General features: G+C 41.6%; 2 protein-coding genes across 6 annotated transcripts in view; both read right to left on the bottom strand.

Moving 5' to 3' along the window:
* hipk1a (homeodomain interacting protein kinase 1a) overlaps positions 1–15,855 on the bottom strand; it is a 32,843-nt gene extending 16,988 nt beyond the window's left edge. For 2 of the 3 annotated variants that reach the window (XM_049581351.1, XM_049581353.1), the window contains exons 1-10: positions 15,454–15,855; positions 10,143–10,876; positions 8,480–8,853; positions 8,265–8,388; positions 5,697–5,816; positions 4,998–5,084; positions 4,650–4,831; positions 4,383–4,533; positions 3,253–3,457; positions 2,904–3,022 (exon numbers count right to left, since the gene is read on the bottom strand). In XM_049581351.1, the coding sequence (XP_049437308.1) occupies positions 2,904–3,022; positions 3,253–3,457; positions 4,383–4,533; positions 4,650–4,831; positions 4,998–5,084; positions 5,697–5,816; positions 8,265–8,388; positions 8,480–8,853; positions 10,143–10,876; positions 15,454–15,493 (2,136 nt within the window). In that variant the 5' untranslated portion in view covers positions 15,494–15,855. The remainder of the gene's footprint in view (positions 1–2,903; positions 3,023–3,252; positions 3,458–4,382; positions 4,534–4,649; positions 4,832–4,997; positions 5,085–5,696; positions 5,817–8,264; positions 8,389–8,479; positions 8,854–10,142; positions 10,877–15,453) is intronic. The other variant, XM_049581352.1, reaches the window with a different exon arrangement.
* A 2,630-nt stretch (positions 15,856–18,485) lies between these two features.
* Positions 18,486–21,877, bottom strand: part of acap3a (ArfGAP with coiled-coil, ankyrin repeat and PH domains 3a) — a 56,059-nt gene continuing 52,667 nt past the window's right edge. For all 3 annotated transcript variants that reach the window (XM_049581380.1, XM_049581381.1, XM_049581383.1), the window contains one exon: positions 18,486–19,393. In XM_049581380.1, the coding sequence (XP_049437337.1) occupies positions 19,287–19,393 (107 nt within the window). In that variant the 3' untranslated portion in view covers positions 18,486–19,286. The remainder of the gene's footprint in view (positions 19,394–21,877) is intronic.

Below are 21,877 nucleotides of genomic sequence, written 5' to 3'. Positions count from 1 at the left end.
TTCAGTTATTTCACCTTTTTTTGTTAAGTACATAACTCCACATGTGTTCATTCATAGTTTTGATGCCTTCAGTGAGAATCTACAATGTAAATAGTCATGAAAATAAAGAAAACGCATTGAATGAGAAGGTGTGTCCAAACTTTTGGCCTGTACTGTATATCATTTTTAGTATGCGTGTCGACTAGTGACATTCCCCCGCTGGCGCACAGGAAATGCTTCCTCACAACAAGAAGGGAGGGGGAGGAAGAGCGGAGAGTGTCATAGCAAGAGGTAGAGCCCAGGTAGAAAGAGAAAGCAACATGGCGGAGAAGCGGCCGAGACACGGTGCAGAAGTGGATCCTACCACAAAGGCAAGTGTTACTCTGTGTGCATGGTGTGTGGCGAGTGTTACTCTGTGTACACGGTGTGTGGCGAGTGTTACTCTGTGTACATGAAGTGCCGCCGGCTTATTAGTTGTAATAACGCATTATCCGCTGGGAGGCAACAGAAGTTACGCACTATAGCGTTAACTAATTTATACAGTTAAGTTAGTTTTAGGCCCAATCACATTTCTACCCCTCAAATCTTCCACTTGGTATTGAGTGCCCTCATTTGCGAGATAACCCTTGATGAGGGAAGTGAGAAATATTAGGGTAGAGATCTTTCCCTAAGAAATGAGACACCACTTCATGCAAATTGGTGTGGCTGACGTGTAGGCATGTGCCGATTTCCGGTTTCTTGCGTTGTAACATGCATTATGACAACTTAATAAGGTTTATGGTTGTTTATAAATGAAGTGGAGCCTACAAGTGTTTTGTTTAGTTTGTCTCGGAAGCTGCGGAGGTACTCAGCAGCTCCGCTCCGCTCAGCTGTCTGCTGCAAGAGATCAAATTTCATTGGGGGCGGGGAAAAGTGCGAGGGAGTCAGCAGTCATTCAGTTTGTTGCCCTAACCAAAGATACTGGATTACTACTGTACTATACAGTATATACTATACTGTACTATTACTACTATTATTACTGGTTTATCCACCATCTTTGCCCTAAAGTCTTGGTGTCCTTCTGCTTCTTCTTCTTGTGTAACCTTGTGTGTATTGACGGTTAATACAGCATTATTGCCACCTAGTGGATTGGAAGCGCATTACACCTACAATGGGCTTTTATTGGGAAAAATAGCTCAAATGCGACCCCCAGTGGTAAAATTAGGTATATAATTCGATATATCAGTTCAGTTAGATATTTGGCTTTAAATCAAACCGGTTGGAAAATTTTCAAACCGGCACAAACCTACTGACGTGCAGGCATATGTCATGCGTAGTAGCGATGCAAGGTATCAGTAGTCATTCAGGTTTGAAAATGCCAGCTGCAGCGCTTGTTACCTGTGCTATGTTTATTCTCCTCCGTCTGATGAATAAACGGAGAAGAAATGCTGAAAACAGGAGGCGCCTACGATGTCTTCTAGTTCTGATCGATTTTGTTTGGGATGGAATGGATTGTTTAAATATATTTATATATATATATATTTTTTTTTTTTAAAGATATTTTTTAGGGCATTTTTTGCCTTTAATTGATAGGATAGACAAGTGTGAAAGGGGGAGTGAGAGAGAGAGTGACATGCAGCAAAGGGCCACAGGCTGGAGTCGAACCCGGGCCGCTGCGGCAACAGCCTTGTACATGGGGCGTCTGCTCTACCACTAAGCCACCGACGCCCCAATTTGTTTAAACATTTTGACGCTGTGTTCAACCGAGTTGCTGATGAGTTTACGCTAGTCCAACCATCTGTTGTTTGTATAGCCTACATTCCGATCATACAGTAACAAATTGTTTTCCAAAACTTGCCCAAGTTGCTGACTTCGCAAGGTGTTAAGGGAAATTTCATCTTCCACTTCGTTGAAAGTGTGGGTCGGGGCTCCCTTGGAATCTAGGGCGGGTTTTAAGTGTTGGAAACCACTTCCACTACCTCAATTCTGTTTTGGGACACCACTAGCCTAAACATGAACGCGCACAACCAAGTGCAAGTGGGTATTTCTAGGGGAAGTGTGGGTATTGGGACAGGCCCTTAGTCTAGTGCTTCCAAACCTTCCAAAGAGTCACAAGATAAATCTGGGGGATTGTGAGATGGTTAATTGGATAAACAAGAAGAAAAAAACTAAGTTCTACTGCACAAATTTAACAATTTTACTTGTCTAACCACTCAGAGGCCGTATTTATACCTGGTTTTAACATTTGTCTTGAGGACATATTGGGTGCTTTTACACCAGCACATAGAGCTGTCCACTTTTGATCTGATCACTCAACACGTCTTGAGATACGATCACGCAGACAATATTCAGAGGCGGTTTTGGCTGCATTTGGTCACATTCTTTCAGCAGTGTGTGCGCTGAGGACAACCTACTCAGCTGACGTCCTTGTTTTTCCGACTCTCCGTCTGGATAAGCAAACTTTCTGTTGCTGTTGTTACACAGCTCAATGCAGCGCTGAAGGACCGTCGACGAGCAGAAGCTAATACAGCAGCAGCAGACGGTAAATGAAATGCTGTATGTGTTTATTTGCATGTAGAGCGGAGAAGTTCTCCAGCAGCTTCTCTGGCTTCTTGTTAAATGTCGCATCAGTTTCAAGATTCTGCTTCTCACCTTTAAGGCCCTTCATAATCCAGCCCCTTCCTACCTATCTGAACTCCTTCATACCTACACATCCTTCTGTACTCTGGCCTATGTTTTCTATTTTTTGTTTCAATATGTGACGTAACTAGTAGCTGCAGCTGTTAGATAAATGTAGTGGAGTAAAAATTATGATAATTCCTGATGAAAAGTACAAGTATACAGTAACATAAAATGAAAATACACAAGTAAAGCGCATGTGCCTCCAAACTGTACTTTAGTAAAAGTACTTAGTTACATTCCACTGGTCATGCAGTGGGTCCTACCTGTGCTAGCATGCCGGGCTGGATGTGAAGAGACTGGGACGACTGGTTCTGAGGAACTAAGGGAACAGAGTTGTCCATCCTCACTGGATAACCAGAGGGCTTACTAGATGTTTGAAGACCTGTAAGGAGAAGACAGAAGCAGCTGGTATTATGTGAAATCTAATGTGTAAAATAGGACGTAGGACATAAGAAATTTGGGATTATAAATTCAGCCAGAGTTCAAATGAGCGTTCACACCACTCCAAATCAACCGAACTATCCATGGAAGCGGCCCAGGGTTCGTTTAAAGCAGCCAGTGTGAATGCTTCCTTACTTTCATTAACATGACACAAACATCTTGCTCTCTCACCCTGGATGGTGGGAGGGCAAACTATGAGTGTTTGCTGGAAGGGCTCGGTCTGGGCGCAGAGCTGGGTGGGTCTGGTCTGCAGCGGCACGCCCTGCTGGGTCAGGCCGGGGATGTTTATGGTGGCCTGCTGGTAGAGGCCAGGTTGGTAGTTCAGCAACGGGACGTTACTGCTGAGGGACAGAGACTGGCCTCCTGTAGAGGCCATCTGGAAGATACAAGATGCAGGAAACGAACTGTAACCAAAGCCTGAAAAGATGAGTCCAATTCAGCAAAAACATCCAAAGGGGCCTCATTTAAAAAAGCAAGAACACGTTCTAAATAAGTCTGTGTGAACAAGAACAAACAAACAAGTGCACTCATGATCAAAATATAGATCCTGTAAAACCAAATTACCATGAAACCGCAATATTTTCTGAGACAGTTAATGTACCCTAAAAATCTCATACCATTGTAAACCTAGTTCCTGGTAAAGGTCTTATTTTTTGTTACACTGTGTTCTGCAATGTTCCCAGTATTTCCACACTACATTTGTTGTTGTACAGTTAGTTATTATAAGTTAATGCAGTTAGATCGTGAGAGATCTTCCTTAAATATAACAAGAAAGGCTTCATAAAAATGATGTTGCTCCTGTCAGCCCATAAACAGTGTACAAAGATAAATAAATGGAGACACAGTATGGGAGCAGTTTGATGAAGAACTGCAGTCCCACGTCTATGACCCTATTAAAGCAAAATTATTTTAGCATAACAGAAAATACATGCGGCTTAATTAAATCAATTAAAATGATTGGCACTGAAGCGTAACAGTTAATCATTAATGCAGATTGATTTCATTGAATCCTCAGGATCTTTTATATGCAGCAACAAGGGCTCAGCGGAGCAGCACTAGAGAAACAGGAGGCGCTAATGGTGTCAGTTACTGAATTTCAAATAGAAATGGAAATGCACGTCTTTAGGAACTCACACTCTGAAGCACAAGAGGAGTAAATCAGAGTCTGTGTGTGTAGAAATGAGCGAATGCAGGATTTAAGCAAACACACACGGTGAATACATGAGGCCCCAGAGCCATCACTTCACAGTTACAAGTAAAAACTGGATCAACAGGAATTGTTTAATGGAGAATATTCTCACCTGGTTGTGCTGGTTTAGCTGGCTACTGAATGTGACAGTGAGGTTGGTGGCTGCACTCGGGGTATTGCTGCTGGCAAACATATTTTTTCCATTCTCAAAGGCGCTGCATCTGCGTTTGCATATATCCATATTTTGGAAGCAGGACTTCACGCTGCCAAAAAAAAAGAATAATAATGATGATGAGGAAAAAGGAACAAAGGTGGAGTCCTGCACTGTGATGCTAAACCACATCCACCACAATCACCACTGCCACAGCCCTGCACTTACTGTGAGCTGTGAGGAAAGTGCAGCAGGTGCGTCATGGTAACAAAGGGATGGTTCAGCGTCTTCATGGGCGTGATTCGTTTGTCTGCGTCCAACGTCAGCATCTTCTTCAGCAGGTCTATGAACTCCCGCCTGTCAGCCTTCTCTGCTAAGATGTCAGTCCCCTCCAGGTTTGTCATGTTCACCTGCAGAGTGACAGGAAGTCTGTGTTTGCCAAACTGCATCCTGACACACCCAAACGTCTTCCCATCACAGCTCAAAGTGATCTGCTTTGTATGTGAAATAACCAGTTCCAAAACCAGCTCTATCAACCACATCACTGTAAACTGAAATCAAACAGCTCCTCCTCACCTGCATCATATCATCCAGACAGTTGAAGATGTATTTCCGTGCCTCCTTTGACTTGATGCCCATCTCCGCCTCATGCTCTGCAGGAGTCTGCACAACAATAACCACAGCAACACCTCAGTATATCTTATGTGCACACACTTAATGATAAAATCAGCCTCAGAAATCTACATCTCTGCACAGTGTTAATTTCGTTAACGAAAACTATGACTAAATATGTTCGTCAGCAACCCTTTGTTCCATGACTAACCAGACATGATGACAAGACGACACAGACGTCATTACACAAAAACTGTGAATATAAATGTCCCCCTGGGGTGAAGGGTTCGAACCCAGGGTGGGGGAGCCGTTCTGTGTGGAGTTTGCATGTTCTCCCCGTGACATGCAGGTTAATCGGTGACTCTAAATTGTCCGTAGGTATCAATGTGAGTGTGAATGGTTGTCTGTCTCCATGTGTCAGCCCTGTGATAGTCTGGCAGAGCGGCTGAAGGCTCTAGACCCCATGGCGGTCAGACGGGCTGGCAGGACAGTGAGGTGGATGGAAGAGGAAGACCTGAGAGTGCAGGTGGGGGTGTGGATACGCTAGAGTTCGGAGAGGTACAGACGAGCGAGGTCGTGGACGGCCTTAAAAATTGTGAGTGCATGTTCGGATGTTTAAACAACATAACACAAAATGAACTCTACCGCCGCAGAGTCACTCACCTTGAGTCTCCAGAGGGGGTAGCTGGAGTCGGGGCCTCTGTTAAAGAAGCGGCTGGTCTTGGTTCCTGCACTCAGCAGGTACTCTGCAGGAAGGCCCTGTGTCTGGGAAATGTAACGAATCTGAGAGAGACAATGAAAACAAACACAAAATGTCAGTTGCAACAGATGTTTATACAGATATCATCACCTGAGGGCTGACTGCCTCCGAACAAGGAGGTGTTAGTTTACATAGTATGCAAAACTATGCAAAACATGTGGTTATTGTTTTAGTTAAACTGTCAAATGTCCCCAGATATGGTCTGAAGACGTTAAAGTATTGATAATAATCAACACACACTTTCCTCTCACGTCTGACACCCTGCCAACAACAGGAAACGTCTTTTTTCACTTTGTACACAGTCACAGTCACAGAACAAGTGCTAAAAAACCCCTAAAAGAAAAATTCAGCACTTCGGGAAATGTGCTCTTTTGCTTTCTTGTCAGGAGCTGGGTGCGGAGGTTGATACCACTCTCATATCAGTTTGTTTAAGATGAAGCTACAGCCAGCAGCTGCTTAGCTTAGCTTAGCATAAAGACTGGAAAGAGATGGAAACAGATAGCCTGGCTCTGTTCAGAAGTAAATGATTGGCATCTTGATATACAGACCTTATAGGAATGATTATTGTTTGTGTGTGTGTGTGTGTGTGTGTGTGTGTTAAGCTGTGTAAAGTTTGTTCATTTCTGTTCTGTTACCCACTTACTGACTCCCTTTATCAGATGATATGTCAACATTAAAAGACACGCAAAAAGGAAATAATTCCACGTCACCCTCTGTAAAACCACACTGTTGTTTTCACACTTTGGCAATCCTTTATAGACCACAACAAGAAGAGAGCACTACCTCCTTCCCCCAACTAGCCTAAATGATAAATGATACAAAACACGATCATTCTGATATCCTTTTAAATCCCCTCCAGTGTCCCTCTTTTTTCTCTCTTTTTAATATAATTTTTCAATATTTTCAAATTAAAATGCTAATGTACATTTTATCTGTAAAAACAATAGTTACTTACTTACTTGTGTCTCTTCTATACATGTATGACAGCTCACCCTTTAAATGTATTTTTGATTTGTTGAATATTTTCGATATATTTGTATCAGAAATTCTGTTTTCACTTTTAAACCACTGTCAATGCGTTTTTAACTTTGAAAACCCCCAATATAAAAAAGTTGTTAAAAAAAAAGGAAGAAAAAAAAGGCCTTGACAGAAAAATGTCCTTCTGCTTCTTTTAACTGGCTAATAAACTTTGCCTGGGAAAAATATATAACACAAATATAGGCTCTACCAGTCTGTGTGCTGTAAATCGTTTTGTCTGATTTTGCAAGGAATCTGACCCAGGGACTGGCATCAGGGCCAGATGCATAAAACTGTGTGTGTGTCACATCATCTATTGCACGTCTGTCCGTCCTGGAAGAGGGATCCCTCCTCAGTTGCTCGTCCTGAGGTTTCTGCCATTTTTTCCCCATTAAAGGATGTTTTTAGGGAGTTTTTCCTTATCTGCTGTGAGGGGGGTGCAAAGGACAGAGGGGACGTTGTACGCTGTAAAGCCCTGTGAGGCAAATTGTGATTTGTGATATTGGGCTTTATGAATAAAACTGAATTGACCTGTGGATTCACAACTAAAACTAGACAGAACTATGCCTCTCGTCAGATCTGGTATCAATCTTTTCATCAAACTCCCCACCAGAAAGCAAACTCCCCAAAACTCCTACTTCTTTAAATAAAGAACTTGTGAAATGATTAAAAATGTATTTGATTATTTATTAGTTTCCTATTAAGACAGACAATAAAGGTCAATTTAGAACATATGGTAACACTTTACTTTAAGGTATCGACATAAGAGTGACATGACACTGTCATAACTATGACATGACACGGTCATGAACCTGTCATGAACATTGTGTAATGTCATAAACATTTATGACTGCTGTCGTTAAGTGTCATTTGGTTTTTGTCATGTCAAGTTGACATTGTTTGGGTTGTCTTGATTATGACAACTTCACATTAAAAAAAAAGTGACATTACCAGAAGTTGTCTTTGTCATGACAAGTTGACATTAAATTTGTTTGGGATGTCCTTATTATGACAACTTGACATTAACCAGGATGACATCATCAGAAGATGTCTTTGTCATAACAATAATAATCATTATGTCAACTTGTCATAAACACAAAAAGAGGTGCATTTCTTGTTAATGTCAAGTTGTTATGACAAAGACATCTTCTGATGATGTCATCCTGGTTAATGTCAAGTTGTCATAATAAGGACATCCCAAACAAATTTAATGTCAACTTGTCATGACAAAGACAACTTCTGGTAATGTCACTTTGATCAATGTCAACTTGTCATTACAAAAACCGAATGACACTTAATGACAGCAGTCATAAACCTTTATGACAGGTACATAATGTTCATGACAGGTTCATAACCATGTTATGTCATAGTTATGACCGTGTCATGTCACTCTTATGTAGATACCTTCAAGTAAAGTGTTACTAAATATATTACATGAGAGTGCTGCAGCTGACCTGATCATACTCTGAGGCGCCAGGGTAAAGAGGCCATCCCAAGAACAGCTCAGCAATGACACATCCTAACGACCACATGTCGATCGCTTCACAGAAAGGAAGGCCCAGGATGATCTCCGGAGCTCTGCAGGCACATGGACATATGACACAATCACAGCAGGTAATTTACATATTATTCATATCCCTTCCTGCACAGTCGAGGCTGACGCACTCACCTGTAGTATCGCGACTGCAGATAGGTGGAGCAGACCGCTTTGGACACGTGGCTGGCCGAGCCAAAATCAATGACTTTGACTCTGTACGGCTGCCTCAGAGGGTCCACTAACATGATGTTCTCGGGCTTCAGGTCGGCGTGGATCAGCCCCAGGCTCTTCAGCTTCATCAGCGCCGTGGCCACCTGCTGCAGAATGGGCCGAATGCACTTGAGCAGCAGAGGGCTGAACTTGCTGTGCTTCAGGAAGTCGTAAAGGTTCTGCTCCAGCATCTCAAACACAAGGCACGTGTGGTTCTTGTGCTGGAAACACTCGTACGAGCGGACAAAGTTGAACTCATCAGCGTTCTCTGTGCTCAGCCTGCTGAGGATGCTCACCTGCAGGGAGGAGGGAGAGAACGATGAAGATATAATTGTGATTATTAATCTAAATCAATAATGACAAAGAGAACAGTAGCTAACCATGTTTTGTATTTTAACTCTTTTACACTCCCTTTATTGACAGGCTTTTAGCAGACTTACTACATGTCTTAGCACGGCATACTCTTACCAGAATAAATACAGTTTGAAAATTTCATGTGACCTTAGACCGTTTTTGTAAAGCTGTTTGTAAAGTTAGCTAAAAATCCTTAATATGAATGGATAGAGTAGAGTGTTAGCAACCATGTTGAAACAATACTTGGAGCCTTAGCACTGCTCCCATACATCCCATAATCTTTGGGGATTGCAAGCATAAAGTACAGTATGCTACATTCATGTCACATAGGACTCGGTGTAATTAAGAGTGTACTTGTAAATGGCGTTCACATCAAATTCCAAGTCAAAATTACAACTGGGAAACTTGGATTTCTCTTCAAGCTCTGATATATCTAACTTTGCATTTATTAATACGGCCTGGAAACAAAGCAAATATGGACGCCTCGAATCAGCCAAAGATCATGGATGCGTTTCGTAGTCATATAACAAGCCTTTGTTGACTTGTCCTTTGGGGAATTGACACCGCCATCGTACCATTTTTCTGAAAATCTGAAGTGAACTTGATGAGATCGACACTGAAAAATGTCAAATAACTAATTGCAGTTGATAATAACTTGCTGTTTTGCAGACCAACAGACATTTCTAAATCAGACACTGATGCAGCTAATAATCAACTGCAGTTAATATTGCAGTTGTCTGCAGAAGACGCCTTAACCTCATTGAAATGAGTACCTCTGATGTTTTGTAAAAAGCAGTACAACGCTAAGTCTACAACTGGCAGTCGATCCATGATAGTATAGACTGAAAGTGAACAAGGGCAGGTGCCATTTCAATCGCTGCTCGTCCCCAGCTGACCCTCCTTCTGCTCTCGAAGTGGCCTCAGTGCGACAAAAGCTGTTGCGTAACACTGAGGGCTAAGATTAAGTGAATGAGGGAAAGTGGAACTACTACCATTAAAAGTCATGCTAATTTAGCAATGAGCAGTTACTGTTTGCAGTGTATTTGTTGATGTTCAGACAATTATTACAGGATGACTCCAAACTTGATGATTATCAGGCAAGATCTGATTCTTCTTCTGTGATTTCTAAGCAGATTTACGGACGTTTATCGGCTGCTTAGGGTAAAGGAATGAGAACAGCTTTCTGCTTTTCACCCTAGAGTTTTTATTCTTTCCAAAACACTATACTCACTTCAATTTGACCTTGTCGAGCATAAGAGGGATGGTTCTTCAAGATCTTAATCGCCACTATCTCATTTGTGCCCCGCTTCCAGCATTTGGCCACCTGACCAAAGGTGCCGCGTCCCAGGAACTCGAGCACCTCGTAGCTGTTGGACATCGAGCACAGAATCTCATGTTGGACCAGCTGGTAGTCGCCCTCGCTGTGGGAGTTGCTGCTCTTTGTGGTAGAAGTGGAATGTGCTATGGACTGAGCGGTGGTGGTTCCCCCTCCACCACCAGTACGGTTCGTGACCACGGGGGCCGAGAGCTCCTCCAGTATCTGAACGCTGTCGCTGCTGTCCACCTCCTCGCTCTTCCGCTTCAAGCTGTACTGCTTGTGGTAGAGGTCGCACGGCTGGGAGGAGGACTCTGCATCCTTGACACGACGGCTGGACGAGGACGATGAGGAAGAGGAGGAGGGAGGTCCACGAACGCTACCTGTGCTGTCTGCTGCCCGCACCACCGTCTGCTCCCGGGAGCCGGCTGTCGGAGGATGCGCCTGGTTGGAGTTGTACACTTGGTTGAAGTTAGAGCCAGAAGTGGAGGGTGCAGCTCCCTGGGTGGGGCTCTGCTGGTAGTAACCATTATCTCCCAGCTGGTTTGACACATCCCAGGCAGGATTCTCCACTTTGAGCCTCTTTGAACGAGAGTAGGCACTGGAGGACACAGAGGGCGAGGAGAACACCTGGAGCTGCGACGCCATGTCTGTGGATGAATTAAAGATCAGCAGCAGCTACTGGTGATAGAAGTCATTGTAACATGTATGTCACTGTCTAGGCTACAGTGCTGTGTTTCTAATATCCAAGTAGCCTACTTAGACAAGTTTTGCTTGGCTTCAACACTTATGGCCCACAGATGAATGGACAAATAGGAAATAAGTGCCCTTCTTGCTGGAGGACCTGATGACATGTTACTGCAGCAGAAACAGACACATCAGTAGGCTGAACGGAGATGATGTGCTGAATAAAATCATGTGGCTAATAAACTGCTTATGTAGGTGGAAGAAGTTTAATGTGGCAAGATATTTTTGTCGTTTACTAGTCCTGTAAAGTTATCCCCACCACTCACTGTCGCCATCTCTCTCAGCTCAACTCCCTGTTCCACCAGAAGAGACTGACCTCTGGTGGTGCATGATGTGCACTACAATACATTACCTCGATAAAGTATCTCTGTATCAGTTCAGTACAGAGAGAAGTGTCTGTATTTTTGAAAGTTCTGAAAATTATACCTTCAGGATTTCTACCTACCGTAATACCATGCATAGGTGTAGATTTTGCAGGGAATGCAGGGGACACATCCCCCTCAATACAAAGATGAAAGAAGCAGAGGACTTTGACAAAATTACAGACATGTACACCATACATTGATGCAGAAAAGGTACAAGTTGCTGCATTCAAAAATAACCAGACAGAAGAAGATAAAGTATTTGATGCTAAAGACAACCAAGAACCCACTGTTTCATATGTGCCATGCCACACAAAACTGCTCAGGAATGACTGAAAAACATGACAAAGAGCTTAAGGCCTTGACCTGGCCTCCAAATTCCCCAGATCCAAATCTGATCGAGCATCCTTGGAACATGCTGGTGTGTCATCTTGCAACCCACAGGACTCCAAGGATCTGCCGTGAAGACCCTGGTGCCAGACACCATAGGGCATCCCCAGACTTCCTGTGTCCATACCTTGACATGTCAGAGCTATGTCCAATCTGTAGAGGCCCAACCGTGGATGGGCAGTACGTCTGGGGTATTGGCACGTCCCACAGATGCTCAGGATTGGGGACTGGGGAATTAGGAGGCCATGTCAATGCCTTGAGCGCTCTGTCATGTTCCTCAGGCCATTCCTGGGCAGTTTTTGCAGTGTGGCATGGCACATTGTCCTGCTGGGGGACCACTGCCATCTGGGAGTGTTGTTGCCATGAGGGGGTTTACTTGGTCTGTAACGGTGTTGGGGTGAGTGGAGCGCACTGAACATTTAGTCCAGTGGTTCCATCAACAGGGTCCAGATTTGTCCTTCATCATTAGTTCAAGGTCCACACAGTTTAATACACCCAGTGTGTCACACTTATGGTTGGCCTTGTGGTTGTTAAAAATAAACACGTTTGCAAGTCACTTGCGGTCCATTCAGAATGGACCCATGACCTACTTTTGGACAATGTCCCACCAGTTAGGAACCACTGATTTAGTCTGTAAAATATCTGAACATAGTGAAAAAAAATGCAATGTGACATCTTCTTACGGCTTGACCTGTCAAAACAACAGACAATGTGAAGTCAACGTCACGCAGGATTAAATGTTTGTGGACAGGGGACGCCATCTTGTGAGGTACCCACTCTCATACCTGTCCCTGCCAATGTGGTCAAGCAACATTTGGACAAACTAATCATAATACACAACATAGATCCATATGACTTGGCAGCAAGACTGGATTACAGACTATTAAACACCACCTTCACTTACATACCTGGACATTGCATACACTTTGGTAACAGAGCACGTACCTCACAAGATGGTGTAATGTACCTACCTCAACTTTTCTTGTACGAGTATTGTAACAAATTACTGATAGAATTTCAATAATAATATTAAAGTTACCCCAAAGCAAATAAGTCTTTTGTTGTCACCCTCCTACTGACTAGAAATCCAGCATTCAATGAATACCACATTCATTTCCGGGATCGTCATGCATGTACATCACCAAGCAGCAACTAGTCTGGAAGATGGAAACGCTCACATTCAGCAGCTGGAAATATTCCCATTACTTTGATTTTGTTGGGAGGAAAGATGAAGGCCACCATTGTTCCAGGTGGCGGTACTGAGACTCTTTCCACTGCAAAATAAACAACCTTAAACGTCCTGAAAGACATAGACCGACAGCACAACATGAAGCTCGTGGAAATACACCCCACCAAAGATGAGCCCTCTGTGGCCATGAAGGATGGATGTAGCCCTACACTGGCTCAACAACCAAAACTGGATTTTAATCATGGACAGCTGCAGGCTACAAGGACAAAGAACTAATGAAGCTTGTGGCTCCATGATTGACTCTCCATCTTTCAGACAGATCCTTGGTAACAGGCAACAGAAAACCCCTGGGTAAAAAAAACATTTGCACGCTATCTAGCCTTGGCAGCACTTACTGGAGATTACTCTGACTTTTACACAGAGGCACATGCCAAGTCTGAATTTTGAAGGATGTGATTACCAATTTTGTGGGAGTAACAGAAAAGTAGTATATAGTGCCACCAAGCTGCATACTCTGGGGCTGAAAAATGAAGCCAACACAGAAGTGCTAAATCTGCAGTTCCTCTGCTGGCCACTTGGGGCTGACTACAGAAGCCAGTCAACCCCATAGAGCCCTATGTGAAGATGTCCAACTATACAGGAGGACTAAACATGTTTGCAGCCTGGAGCAAAAAACAGTTTTGGTCTCTACTGTTAATTATACAACAGTTAGTTCTGGCCAAGCAATTTGAAGCAATTTGATTGGCCAGGAGACATTCAAAACGTGACGATATTGGAGTACAACATCACGGTTTGTTTACTCTCTCAATGTATTACTCCGCATCAAACAGCTGATCAATGCTGACGCGTTGCCATGGGAACATTCTAACTACCACTGTGGGGGGGGGGCGGGGGGGGGACACGACTGTTTTTGTTGGCGGAGGAAAATAAAATACCTAAATAATCTATTTTGTCACCTTTTGTCAACATTTTCTTACTCAGCATCGCTATTTTAACTGTTGTTGAACTGTTGTATAAAAGCAATATCACACTCCAGGTCATGATGTTGTACTGTGATATCGTCACGGCTGTCATTCGGTCGTAGGTACGAGGCCGAAGACAATCACAGCCGTGACGATATCACAGTACAACATCACTTCCTCTCGTGTGATATTGCTTAATTGTCCCACTCATGACAACATGGTCACTTCTGAATCAAAAAACCCCGAGATGGTGACGGCTGAAATGCCGAACTCGAGGCTTTGACACAAGAGTCCACAAACCAATGGGTGACATCACAGCAGCTACATCCATTATTTTTACAGACTATGAGTGCCACACATTACTGATGGCAATATTACTTTTTAAAAGAGATACAAGTAATGAATAATTAGCCCGACACTGTGTACCTTCATTTTCTTTAAAGTCTAAGGCTCTGATCACACAGAAAGTATTGTGCAGGTTGCAAAATGCGAGGCGCACCGCACTACCTTTTTTGTTTTTAAATTGAATGCCACTAGTAAAAAAAAAAAAAAAAAAAAAAAACACTTGCTGCACATTTTTATTGTTGCCAGGTAACCACCTTCCCTTGTAATCAATCTACCGTTTTTTTAAATTTATTTCACAGTATCTAGTTCCTAAAATGTTGAGGCAGAGGGTCCTGTCTGTAGCTCTGGTTGAGGGTGAGAGGCTGTCAGCAGATAAACGGAGATCTGTGTGGGTACATGAGACCCTAAAACAGAGGCTGGATCATGGGGAGCACCACCAGGTGGTCCAGGAGCTTCAACACATTGATGGATGTTTCCAGGCATATTTTAGGATGACTCGGGGGCAGTTTAACCTGCTGTCTATCGTCAGGCCGTATAGCTCTGAGTATCAGCAACTGCTACCACCAGTTTCTCCTCCATTGTTTACCAGCTGTAAACTTGTTGTCATGACGACCACAGGTTTCATCTCACATCATCCCACTGGACAATGAAAAAAGCAGAAATGATGTGGGGTGCATTTCCGCCCTGAGTTAAAGTTCTTTTAACTTGAGGAGTTCAGAGTGCTCAGGCAAAAGCGCCAGGTGTCTAGAGCGGCTCGTAGCAACGCAAATACAGCCAGCAAAAAGCTTCACTCTGATTAAAAACAATTTCAAAAAGCCGCCTCCAGCTGCTAAAACACTTTCTGTGTGCCGGAGGGCTTAAATGTCAAATACATTCAGTTAATAAAACAAAGAACAGCAGAAAATCCTCACGTTAGAGAAGCTGCAGCCAGAGAATGTAAGGTGTTTGTTACTTGAAACAAATCATCAGTTTTATTCCCATCAATTAATCAATTAATCAACTAATTGTCTCACTCCTGGAGTAATGACCAGTATCTTGAAACAGATAGGGGACAGTTTTTTTTAATGTGTGCTCCCACCGTGTCTACCTGCTTTGTCCCACCTTGATCACACAATGGGGTCAGGGTCTTGGTTTCTGGCCCCTGCCCCTTCAGGTGTCCGTGAACGCCACTGCGATAAAAGCTAACAGCTGTCAGCTAAGCTGTAATGTTACCTGTACAAAGGTGACAGTACCTGTATCTGATGACCGCACACACCGTCTCCGATCTGACATTAAGGCATCATCATCATCATCATCATCATCATCATCTCCTCGCCGGGCTGTGTGTGGTGCTGCAGCTGATCAGCTGGAGCTGTTAGCCGCCTGCTGACTGGAGCTCTCCGACTGCAGCAGGGTGGATGAGGGCTAAGCTAACGGCTAAGCTAGCTAGCTACGAGCATCCGAGTCATACCTGACTCGAGTCCGCAGTCACATCGCGTGTCAAGCGAGCCGAATGTGCATAATGTCACTGGAGGTGTCAGATGGCATCATCACGAGCACTGTCGACTAGACAGAGCTCCATCATCATCATCATCATCATCATCATCTTCATCATCATCATCACGGGCTGTCTGCTCTCCGTACTTCCTGCCGAGACGACGTAACGACGAGACGTGACGGACGTCAGCGGTGGAATTTAATCAACAGGTTCTTACGGCAGCAACATTATAGTTAATTAATCATCTTTATCTCCACGCAGAATTATTATTTAGAACAATACATTCATAACCAGAAAGAATAAATCAGTCTGCAACACTGAATTAACAGAGATATCATTTTTCATGCAGCAAATATAAAATCAATTTCTCACATCTAAAACCTTTTCTTTCATTAATTAAGAACATCAAACAGTAAAGACTACTCCCAGTGAAATCATTCTGCTGATGAAATGCCACCATGAGAGGCAAGAGTTACTAGAACTGGAGCCTACCCATTGATAGCTCCTTAAAAGTCACAAATGTAACAATAAACAGCTGACACAGTATCATGCATAGATCCATAGGCGTAGATTTTGTGGGGGACGCAGGGGGACACATCCCCCTCAATATTTAGAGCATGTCCATTTGTCTCCGTACCTACGGTGGAGTATTAGGGCCATATTGAAGATATTTTTTTTAGGAGATTTCGAGAATAAAGTCATAATATTACAAGAAAAAACGTGTAATATTACGAGAATAAAGTCGCCCCGAGAAAAAGTCATAACATTACAAGAATAAAGTCATAATATTACGAGAATAAAGTCGCCCGAGAAAAAGTCATAACATTACAAGAATAAAGTCATAATATTACGAGAATAAAGTCGCCCCGAGAAAAAGTCATAATATTACGAGAATAAAGCTGCAACTGAGAAAAAGTCATAATATTTTGAGAATAAAGTCACAATTAAAGAAGAAAAAAGTAATAATGTTACGAGAATAAAGTCACAATTTAATAAAAAAAAGTAATAACGTTATGAGAATGAAGTCATAATATTACGAGAATAAAGCTGCAACTGAGAAAAAGTCATAATATTTTGAGAATAAAGTCACAATTTAATAAGAAAAAAGTAATAATATTACGAGAACAAAGTCACAATTTAATAAAAAAAAGTAATAATGTTACGAGAATAAAGTCTTAATTTAATATTACGAGAATAAAGCTGCAACTGAGAAAAAGTCATAATATTTTGAGAATAAAGTCACAATTTAATAAGAAAAAAGTAATAATATTACGAGAACAAAGTCACAATTTAATAAAAAAAAGTAATAATGTTACGAGAATAAAGTCGTAACTGAGAAAAAGTCATAATATTTTGGGAATAAAGTCACAATTTAATAAGAAAAAAGTAATAACGTTAAGAGAATAAAGTCATAATATTACGAGAAAAAAATCGTAATATCACCAAATGTGTGTGTCAAGGCAACACACCTGAGACAAAGAGCAGCTGCCACAAGCAGGTTCATCCTCAAACCCATTCTGTTTGTTGTTGGTTATTTCCTTAAAAACTACGACTTTATTCTCGTAATATTATGACTTTTTCTCAGTGTCTCAGTACACAGTAGGATTCTGGGGTGAGAACGGACCTGTTTTTTTTTTCAAGATATTTTTGGAGGCTTTTGGGCCTTTAATGACAGTCAGAAGTGCAGAAGGAGAAAGAGAGGGGACGACATGCAGCAAAGGGCCATGGACTGAAATGGAGCCCACAGCTGCTGTGGCAAGGACATTGCCTTTGTACCTGGGTGCCCGTTCTACCCGCTGAGCTATTGGGCTCCCAAAAGAGATCATTTAGACACTTTAACCAATCATTCAATTTTGCTGGAAGCCAAGGATGTCATATTATACCATATAAATAAAAACAGTACTGCATACCTTATCTATTATTGAGGATTTCTATAATGCAAAGGGCCACAGTGATGGAGCCAAAGATCGTCTGTGACTCACTATGTTTCACTCCTTACTCATCACTGGACCACCGTTTAAATCTATTTTAAGAAACATGAGTCAGTGTAAGTGCAGCCGAATCATTAATACATGCAGTTATGGAAAGCTACCAAGAACATTTACCACACGTACTGTAACTGATTACAATTTTGAAGTACTTATAATTCAGTGGAGTATCTCCGTTGTATGCTACTTTACATTTATATATCAGAGGGCAGTGAAGTACTCAGATCTTTTGCTTAGTAGCAATACAACAGTGTAAAAATACTCTGTTACAAGTAAAAGTCCTGCGTTCAAAGTCTTTTTAAGTAAAAGTACAAAAGTATGAGCATCAAAATATACTAAAGCACCAAAGGTCCTCATAATGCAGAATGACCCGTTGATTTATATTTTGTATTAATAATCCAGTCTGCAAAGTAACTAAAGCTGTCAGTTGGATTTTCATCCGATTGATATTTTATATTGCACTTGTTCCTACACTGCTCTGCAGCAGCTGCACAATAATCTTATCTTCATGACACAGCTGTTAAATTATGTGATGAATGTGTTTGGAAAGCAGGATATAATAAAGAGTGGACATATATAATTCATCTGGATAACTATCATCCAACTGTAAAACATGAGATCATCCAGTGTTGTGTTGTCATGCAGGATGCCAGGGTTTCTTTTTTGACCAACTGGTCTCAACTTTCACCACCAGATGTTGCTGTTGTCTTAGCTACCGTACATAGAGACATGACATATGCACTACATGTGGCAAAAAAAAAGACTTTTCACTGCATGTGTAAACACAGACAACGTTTATTTTTCATCCGTCTTCCATCTGCATTCCTGCTCATTCAGATATATTAGCATTTTTGCCTCTACAGCATGTATACAGTAACATAAGCACTGCATTTCATAGTGGTACTGCAACGTACATTTCCACAAAATATTACCGAGACTACACCAGCATAGTCGATGCAAAACAAATATGACAAAAATCAACTGCTCATCAAGAGAAACAACGCTGCGACTTCAAGACCGACGATGATGCTAACTGATGATATGACACTCTTTATCCATACAATATACTGTAGCTGAATTCAAGTTTAAGTATGAAATATAATGGGAGTAAATGCATGCATTACACACACGGACATGTATTTATGTAAAGTATTCCTTCAATACATCGATCATGTTGAACAAAACAAAGAAAATAAACAAAACAAGTGCTTGGCATTTCATCCAAAAAGTTAACACTGTACAAAAGCAATGCTATATTTATACATAGATGCATTTATAAGAGGAAGAGACCAGCAAATCCTCATTTCAAAATAAAAGGTTGATCTAAGAACAGCACAGGACTCTTGCAGGTATAATGCAGCTATTGTAAAAGTCGAATGATCATGAACAGCATCAAAAAATTGACATGACTTCTTCACTTTGATGCACTTCAAAGGTGAATTTCTCTGTGGAAATAAAACAGATTTATTATGATAGTGAAAATATGCTTTTATTATCAGGTTTACTTGATGTTGGGCCCCAATTGTGACTTTCTATGGAAAGTGGCTGTTGCACTTTTCAAGTACATGTTTTTGCTCCTCTCCAGACGCTCACTGGCGGACTACCTGAAGGAGTGTCGGAAGTGCACACTCCTTCGTTTCAGCTTCTCCGGGTTGTGGGATGCCATGTGGGAAAATTCCCGGAAGATGTCAAGGTATGTGGCGTCTCCTGATGAAGAAAACAAGAGAAAAATAACTGTGAAAACGACGCCACTTGAGCACTTTGAACAGTCAAAACATCTGTTATAAAATTTTAAAAAAAATGAATACAAGCAATGAGAGGAAAGAGAGAGGGGAGGAGTTCTGTGTAAGAAAAAGGCCTCATGAATGGAGGAGCAAAAACAGGCTGAGGCACCACGAAGCTTCCTTCTTTCAACTTTCCAAATTCTGAGCCTTTACTTTTCTGGTGGCCATGGTAACGGCTGAATCCACACGCATAACAAAAGCAGTTGAACTCTTTTGTGTCCCATGAGAGCTCCCAGGCTTGGCTAATTAAAAAAAGGGGGAATGAACATTCCTGGCTTTCCATGTTTATGTGAGTGTGAGAAAGAGACGGAGAGATCACTGAGTGCAAGCCTCAGTGTAGATATGGCTTCCTGGTGACACTTTATTTTAATTCCCTATTCAGTACGTATAGGCAGTAGAGAAACAAATAATTTGCATGTGGTTTAAAACACTTAATAATTTAGTTGTAAGTAGACACAAGTGTATTTTTAGTAGTGATTTTTCATGTATTTGTCAACAACTATAACGCCTCCTGTGACTTGTGTAACAGGTGGAAAGTTACTGAATACCAGATGTGGAAGAAGTGCTCAGATCATACCACAGTGTAGAAATACTCTTGTAATAGTAAAGCATGAATTCATCCATTTATTTAAAGCAGTGGTTCCCAAGGGGTGGGTCATGGTCCAAAAGTGGGTCGCACGTCCATTCTGAATGGAACGCAAGTGACTCAAACTTGTTTGTAAAAAACACACTTGACTTTTAGGGTGCTGTCACACCTGCCCTGTTTGGTTAGATTCAATCAAACCCAAGGTCATTTGCCCCCTCAGTGCGGTTCATTTGGGCAGGTGTGAACACAGCAATCACACTCAGGTGCGCACCAAAACAACCGTACCGAGACCTTCTTGAAGAGGTGGTCTCAGTCCGGTTCCAAAGTAACTCTGGTGCGGTTTGTTTGTGGTGAGAAGGTGTTCCGACCTGGATGTGAAGCAACTGCAGTCACATGACACATTGTTTGGGTTAAACATGAGCATGTTACAGTCCTGGAGGATTATTAATGTGCACCTCCTCCTGTACTGCCTTAATATGCACATTCAGCACATCCAATGTATCAAAACATTGTTTTCTAGTTGGAGCCGTGCCTCGTTTTCAAACTGTATGCTTTGACTAAAATGAACAATGACAGCAATATAGTCCACGATGAGCAGCGCTAAAATCAACTACAGTGAAATCTGGACCCCATGGCTGGCTCAGTTGGGAAGCACTGGGTTAAAGGAATACCTCACCCGCAACAAGAAAACAATGTTTTTCTCGCATGCTTCCAAGGTGAATGAAGAATACAAATGAATTGAGTTAAATGGGGGCCACAACAGCAAAACCTTATCAAAACACTTTTATACAAACTTACACACAACCTGTGCAGAAAAATCCAAGTCTCATTTATCCAGTCGTATGCTCAGTGCTTTCCAAACACATGCATTTTTGATAACACATTAAGATTTAAAACACGTCAGTACAAACACTCATGTAGCCTAAAGGACAGGCACGTGTATGAACTCTACTCAAATGGGGCACTCAGTTGTTTTAAATTGTAATGTTTTAGCAGCAGTACACATTTAAGAAACATCGAACATCCTCCTGAATATATAATAATGAATTTTACTGTGCGAGTTGTGTGATAGTTTGTAAACTGATGTTTTGATATCGTTTTGCTGTTGTTAAACGTGGACACCTACAATTTCAATAAATCAAGAAATTTCTCCATTTTGGGATTCTAGGTTCACCATGGAGGCAAGAAAAACATAAGTTTTCTTCAAGAATTCAAGGTAACACGTGGTGAATAACTGAAACACAAATGGTCATTTTAAGAGTGAAGTGTTCCTTTAAGTAAAAGTACAAAAGTATTAGCATCAAATATACTTAAAGTACCAAAAGTACTCACTGTGCAGAATGACCCATTTCAGATTATATTGTACAATTAGAATATGATTATGATGCACTAATTTAATGTTATTGACAACAAATATAAAAAGTATGACATATAAATAAACCATGCAAAGCCTTTTCATGTGTGCATCATGTTGCAGCTGCTAAGGGAGGAGCCTGTTTTAACTTATCTAAATGCTGCTGGGTGGCATGTAAAGTGTTTTTTTCTTTCTCTGTACATCCTAATTTATTTGTTGATTATATTTTGTAACAACAACTAAATCCCCAAAGAAACTACTTACAAAAATCCTCAAATAACTGAATAATTGTAGTGAAGTAGCATTATTACTCTTCTTAAGTACAGTACTTGAGTATATTTCTTGACCCCTGGCAAGTACATTTCCTTAACTACTGTACTTCAGTTTTGACATACTTGTCTTTTACTTGAGTATTTTCATTTAATGCTACTTAATTTTTCTACTCCACTGCAATTCATAAAGGAAAT

This window comes from Epinephelus fuscoguttatus, linkage group LG7 (genome assembly GCF_011397635.1).
Source record: "Epinephelus fuscoguttatus linkage group LG7, E.fuscoguttatus.final_Chr_v1".
Lineage (NCBI taxonomy): Eukaryota > Metazoa > Chordata > Actinopteri > Perciformes > Serranidae > Epinephelus > Epinephelus fuscoguttatus.
This window is presented reverse-complemented; position numbering and strand designations above follow the sequence as displayed.